Consider the following 6,362-nt stretch of genomic DNA (forward strand, 5'->3'; position numbering starts at 1 on the left):
ATCTATTAGAGTAAAAAATAATGTGTTATTACATTGTCTTGGATTACTGCTTAGTCCATAATTCCGACAGATCTTTATATGACACAATTAAGTGTTTATTTTTTAAAAATTAGAAAACTTAGATACATATTATACAGAAACTAGTCAGACCATTGGTGGGTAGTGATTCAGCCATTCATGACTAGATTTAATAATTTTTTGTGGCAAACAGGCGTAAACAAATACCGTTGGCTTATACTCTTTTATTGCAGTTCTTAAATTAAACGTCACGTTTCTTCTCCGAATATGTAATTTTCCACAGTCTAAGAGAATAAGTTGAACAATATATCACAATATCACATTCCATTATTTATTTTTTTCGTAAAATATTATACCTTAACGGCACCACTGTGTGAACTGTGAAGCATTTGATTATTGCGGCATACGGATGAAATATTCCAAAATTAGAATGTAGATCGATACCGTCGTTTTCTAATTTTGTATATAAATTATAAATACGACAAAGAAATCAATACGCGCAGCATCATTATCATTGAGGTGTTATAAAAAAAAATGTTTTATAAAGAACTATAATTGAGGTAATATATATTCCAGGTTAGTTTGTTCAATCCGCTTCTAACCCGTCGATGGTAGGGTGAGGTAGTTTAACCTGTTAAGGAAAATAAGTTTAAAAACATATCAAACTACATGCTGAATTATAGGTTAGTCCATGAAAATAACTAAAATAATTAAATGAAAGTGAGTTATATATAAAATGGAAGGCTAAATCATCACATCGTCTAAAAAAATAATTAAAAATGTCAATTATTCCAACATTACATATAATACATTAAAAATTAGTAAGATATAGATTAAAAGTTAGATTTTTTTTTGAAAAAAAGAATAACTAGCAAGTCAACCCATATTAAGTTAACTCATCTTTAAGATGATGAATTGACTGGTTAGCAGGCCCAAATGAACCGAGTTTTTACATGCAATAGATCAACTCACCCCACCAAAATCATATAATAATTTCGATCATTTTTACATTAATGTTTTGTGACAGCATTATTTTTATGATTTATTTGGGTGGAAAGTATTGGTTACTAAAAAGAAAGGATTAGGTAAAAATAAAAGAGAATTTTTTTTTCTTTATTTTTCTCTTGAATGATGGATTGAATAGTAAGAGAAAATTGTTTAATTATATTTTTAAATCTTCCTTTAAGGTAATATTGTTCAAAAGTACAACAAACTAAAATATTAAATATGAACACTCTAGTGGAGATTCAAACCTTGATTATGGCATATGGTAAGAGACTATTCTCTTTTGCTATAACCACCAACCGACCTTTAATTATTTAATTATACTTTTAATTTTTTATCTTTTAACTTAACATTTTTTATTTGTAGAAAACGAAAACAAATACAGAATTTATAAAAATTTATACATCTTACACACAGTTCACCTTCTTAATTGATCTTTTAACATTTCACAATGTTTTCAATTGAGATTGCAGTTTCATTGTGTTTTTTATATAGACAAATGCAATCTGTGTACACAATTGCAATGCGGACATAGAAAAGTTCTTTATGTTGTAGACAAAATTATAGTTGCGGATCAATTTTTGTAAACTTGATACTTAATCATTTAAATTATGTGAGTTATTATGTTTTTTTGTGAAGATAAAAAAATTGTGATGTATCATTTATATTCATAAAACCTACATAATTTTTATCGTCTATATATACTGCAAAGGAAAGGAGAACGTAAAGAGAAAACAAAATTAACTATAAATTGTTCGTAATAAAAAACTATATAACTTAAATTATATATTAAATTATGGAGAAACAATAGTCTATTAAAAAATTTATTTGCTTTTTATTTTCTTATATTAAACAACTTAATTATCTACTCATCTTTTCACTTTTTTTCTCATTCTATTTTCTTCCTCAATCCATCAAAATGTCACGGATATTCCATAAAATGTCACACATGTAATAAAAATGTCAATATATACATAGTAACAAATGGCAGAGTTATACTCCCCCGTCTTACAAAAAACTTCTTATATGACAATTAATTAACTAGTTAATAACTGTAAAGTAAAAGTAAGTTTAGAATTTAGACGCTGGACTTACAAAACAGATGCACTTAATACACCATTTATTATAATTAATTAACAAGTTAGCTCCTTGAATTTTCAATATGTCCAGTCCTCTTTTTCATTCCTTAAAATATTCTTCAATCAGCATTAGCGTTCCCCAGATCTTATAAATTAGACAAAATTATACTTTTCGTCTCCCAGTTTATTTTCAATTTTAGATTTAATCTCCCTATAATTTAATTCACAAATTTAATTCTCCAGTTTTATAAATCCTTGGAAAATTGGTCTTGAAAACCCGACTTGGACATTGATCGTTAACCTCGAACATTGACTATCAAGTGTCAATGCCACGTGTGACTGTCACGTGTCAACGTCTGAGTGACTCCCTGTAAAGACTTCATTTTTTTAGGTAAAATTACACTTTTGGTCCCCCAGTTTTACTCCAATATCGATTTTGGTCCCCTTATAATTTAATTCAATCATTTGATTATCCAATTTTATAAATCCCTTTATAAATTCAACCAAATTTCATTACGGGAGAAGTTGTATTTCAAATTTCAAACAAAATCACATGAAGGAGCAAAAAAAGAAAAAAAAGAGGAAGTTATTACAGAACCTGTTAAAATAAGAGATCTGAAAATTTCAGACCCAGGTTGGGATTCATTCGCCACTTTCCCAAGTTGAACAACCTCGGAAGTGGGAGAGAGACAAAGAGTGATTTTTTTTCTGGGTTCCAAGTGAATAAAAAACTTGCAATGAAAAAAAAGTGCGAGATTTATTAAGACTTACTATGTTTCTAGCACCATTGGCTAAATCATTCAAAAAATCAATTTTGTAGGAACAATTTATAAAGGGATTTATAAAATTGGAGGACCAAATGTGTGAATTAAACTATAGTTGGGCCAAAATCGAAATTGAAATAAAATTGATGGACTAAAAGTGTAATTTTACCTAAAAAAATGAAGTCTTTACGGGGAAACACTCAGACGTTGACACGTGATAGTCAACGTCTGAGGTTAACGGTCAACGTCCAAATTGGATTTTCATGATCAATTTTGCATGAATTTATAAAACTGGAGGATCAAATTTATAAATTAAATTATAAGAGAACCAAATCTGTAATTGAAGATAAGGTGGAGACCAATTTTACAATTTTGCCTAAAAATTAACCGTAAGTGAAGCTCCAAAACCTGAACTATATATAATATGTAATCAAGTCCATTCATCATCCCCGACAAAGATAATGTGACAAATTAGTTGGCTAGTTTTTCCATATAAACGAACTACAACTTAATTAATTACATGATGAGCGAACCTAGTAATTTACTATTCCCTTTTAATAACCCCATTACAAGTTCGTAATAAATAAAACCATCATTAAAAAAGGAAGAGGGGGAAGAAAAGAGAAAAATTTCAGAGAATAATAAAAACGGAAGGATATAAGGGACTTGAGTTGAGTCTCCTTATGCCTTTATCTTCCAATATAATTACATACATAAAAGAAAATAGAGAAAAAAAAATAAAAGTTTTGGGTTGAGAGGGATATAAATAAAATAAAATTTTAAAAAAAAAAGAACTTTACATGAAGATGGTTCTGGGGCGATCTGATCCAAAGCGAGAAGGATAAGTAGACAAGTTAACACCAACGGGGATTGCAAAAGTGCTTTCCATGAAAAGACGTTGCTGAAAGGTTTCAATGGTGGACCCAGCTTCGACCAGATCCTTAACGATGTTTCGGTAGTGTTCCTTAAGCCTCTTCAACATGCGAACATATTGCAACTTTAGCCACCTTAAACGCATCCTCCGAAACATCCTAAGTAGCCCCGAAATTCGCCGCCATCGCTTCTTCCCGCCCAGCCGCACCGTCTGCCCCTTCCGACGCCGGAGAAGTGGGACCCTCCGCCGGAGCTTCCACGGAAACATCGAGGGTTGGTGCTGTTGTTGTTGCTGCGGTTCTTGGTGATCCACAGCCATGGTAAGAGCATGTAGATGAAGAGAATATGGGAGAGAAAGCGCAAAAGTTATGTTACGATTTTTTACAACTCAAAAAGGTATTTATAAATGGGAACCATAAAATTTGTACTACGTGCTGATGTGAGTGACATTGATAGACACAAGGGTTGACTTAAATAATAGTAACGCATCTTTGGGGAAACTCAAGTTATTCAATATTTTATTACTAGAAATTAAAATTTGTTAATATTTCAGTAGTAAACTGTAAAAGATTTAATTTGTAATTACTAATAATTACTTGCATTTATAACCAAAAAGGAAAAAAAAAATCATTTAGTTATCAATTTATAAAATATTTTTCTTACGTAACAGCATGATCGTATGTCAATTGTTTATTATTTTTATATACGGGTTTTGGGGAAGATCGAGGTTGATGATCGATTGTAAGTTTAATAATGAAAGAGGGTCACGCAAGTTTTAATTTAAGGAGTTATAATAATTGACGCATCTACGAATAATGGCCAGCAGGAATTGCCATGTTGGTATAAACAAAAATTGATCAGGAAATAAGTAAGTTGTGGCATTTTAAGATTAAGACCCATAAACTTCAATGATAACTTATAGTAATACTTACAAATAACATTAGTCATGCATGGGCTAGTAGAAGTCATTTTCAAAGGTCTTATAATTGATTTTTTTAATCTTATCTAAGCCAATCCTTATTGTTAATTAATTACTTTTAAACTGCTTTACTTACGCATTTGCATGCTTAAAAGAACTTTATATATGTAAAAGACAAGCATATTTTGTGTAGTCGTTAGGAATATGTTATTGATGAAGTATTTGATTAAGTGTGCGTAGATACCACCAAAATTAAAATGGATCCAATAAAATCACGTAAAATATGTGAATTTTCTAAAGCATCGACAACTATGAGTAGCTTTAAAGGCACCGTAATTTTAAAATCAAATTTGATTTACCGCACTGTCATTGCAAACATACCATAATTTATATGAGATTGTGTCTAAAACATTGTAGTATTATTATTCATGTAAATCATTGAGCAAACTGGTGCATGTTTAACTAATTTACCCGCTTCACAATCACTGAATACCACCCCATTGTATATAGAATTATAGATGATGGTGATCTCAAAGAAGGCTTTGCTTGTGAGGGCATGGCAGATGCCATAGCAAAGCAAGAAGCGGAGAAAGGAATTGGCGTTTTGGGTTTGGGATTTGGAAGGATGTTAGAGTATAGAGTAGAATGCACATGGCCACTGATTTTTTTTGCGTGTAACAGGTTGCATAAACACAAGCAGGTGGCGTGCATAGTCTTGTCACATGGATGTCGCTTCCAATGCGCAACATCCTAATAATAGGATAGGATGACTTTATTCTAGTTGCATTCTCCTTGTTTTATCATATGTTATTTTATTTCTATCAAATGCGAGTCACACTTTTTTTTTTTTAATTACGCATCAGTATAAAAAAATTCAAAATAATAATATCCTTTCAGTGTTCTTAAAGTTATTTCTCTTCAAATAGTTTTAAATAAAATTTAAAAAAATGCATCCAATTATATTATGATATAAAAACATGTAAATATATCTAAAATATATCGTTAGTTAGTTAATTCAAATTCAAATAGTTAATGAGTTTCTTTTTATACTTTCTCAATTACTAAATTTAAATCATTACTTAGTACTTAATTTTTAAAAATAAATTAACAAGTTTGCATAAAAACAAACCTTTAGAAATATTGTTTAAGAAATGACTTAATATATTGACTTATGTAAATATTAATTTAGAATATTTCTTCCAATACAAAACATTATAGTCAAGTTATAATTTCCATATTCAAAATTAATTATATTATTTATAACATAGCTTAATTAATTAATATTTTAAAATTCAGTAGTTACGTATTTAAAATAGGTAAAAAGGATGTGTCAAAAAGTATGTTTGTTAAATGTTTTTGTCCGAGAGTGTGTCTTAAGTTCAAAGGTTGAATCGATTGATTATCTTATTGAAACCTCGATTATTTTGGTCCGAGAGAGGGCCTACCTGGGCCCACGGAAGTCCACAAAGAATCCATGTTCAAAGGAATGGGAAGGGAAAGGGGAAATAGGAACGGGCCAGAACAGAACATTAGTCAGATAAAAAAAAAAAAAAAAAACTCCAAATCATCTTTGTAATGTCAATGATTTCTATTTTGCTTCTCACCTACAAGGTAAAAATAGAAAGATATGGTTGATATTTAATTAGGAGAGCATGCATGCTTTGCAATTCCTATAAACACCTCAGCAGCATGTTTGTTTCTTGT

The 6,362-nt window shown here is 30.1% G+C and overlaps 1 protein-coding gene across 1 annotated transcript; it reads right to left on the reverse strand.

Annotated features, from left to right (window-relative positions):
• Nucleotides 1-3,477: 3,477 nt before the first annotated feature.
• LOC102670094 (uncharacterized) lies at nucleotides 3,478-4,179 on the reverse strand. Its single transcript, XM_006598772.3, has one exon. It carries the CDS (start codon nucleotides 4,056-4,058, stop codon nucleotides 3,663-3,665), a length of 396 nt encoding a protein of 131 aa, XP_006598835.1. The 5' UTR covers nucleotides 4,059-4,179; the 3' UTR covers nucleotides 3,478-3,662.
• Nucleotides 4,180-6,362: the final 2,183 nt, after the last annotated feature.

This window comes from Glycine max, chromosome 16 (assembly GCF_000004515.6).
Source record: "Glycine max cultivar Williams 82 chromosome 16, Glycine_max_v4.0, whole genome shotgun sequence".
Classification (NCBI taxonomy): Eukaryota; Viridiplantae; Streptophyta; class Magnoliopsida; order Fabales; family Fabaceae; genus Glycine; species Glycine max.

Bases quoted from the DNA above. Each gene is read 5' to 3' on its own strand.
- LOC102670094 (XM_006598772.3), bottom strand. From the start codon at position 4,058: ATGGCTGTGGATCACCAAGAACCGCAGCAACAACAACAGCACCAACCC.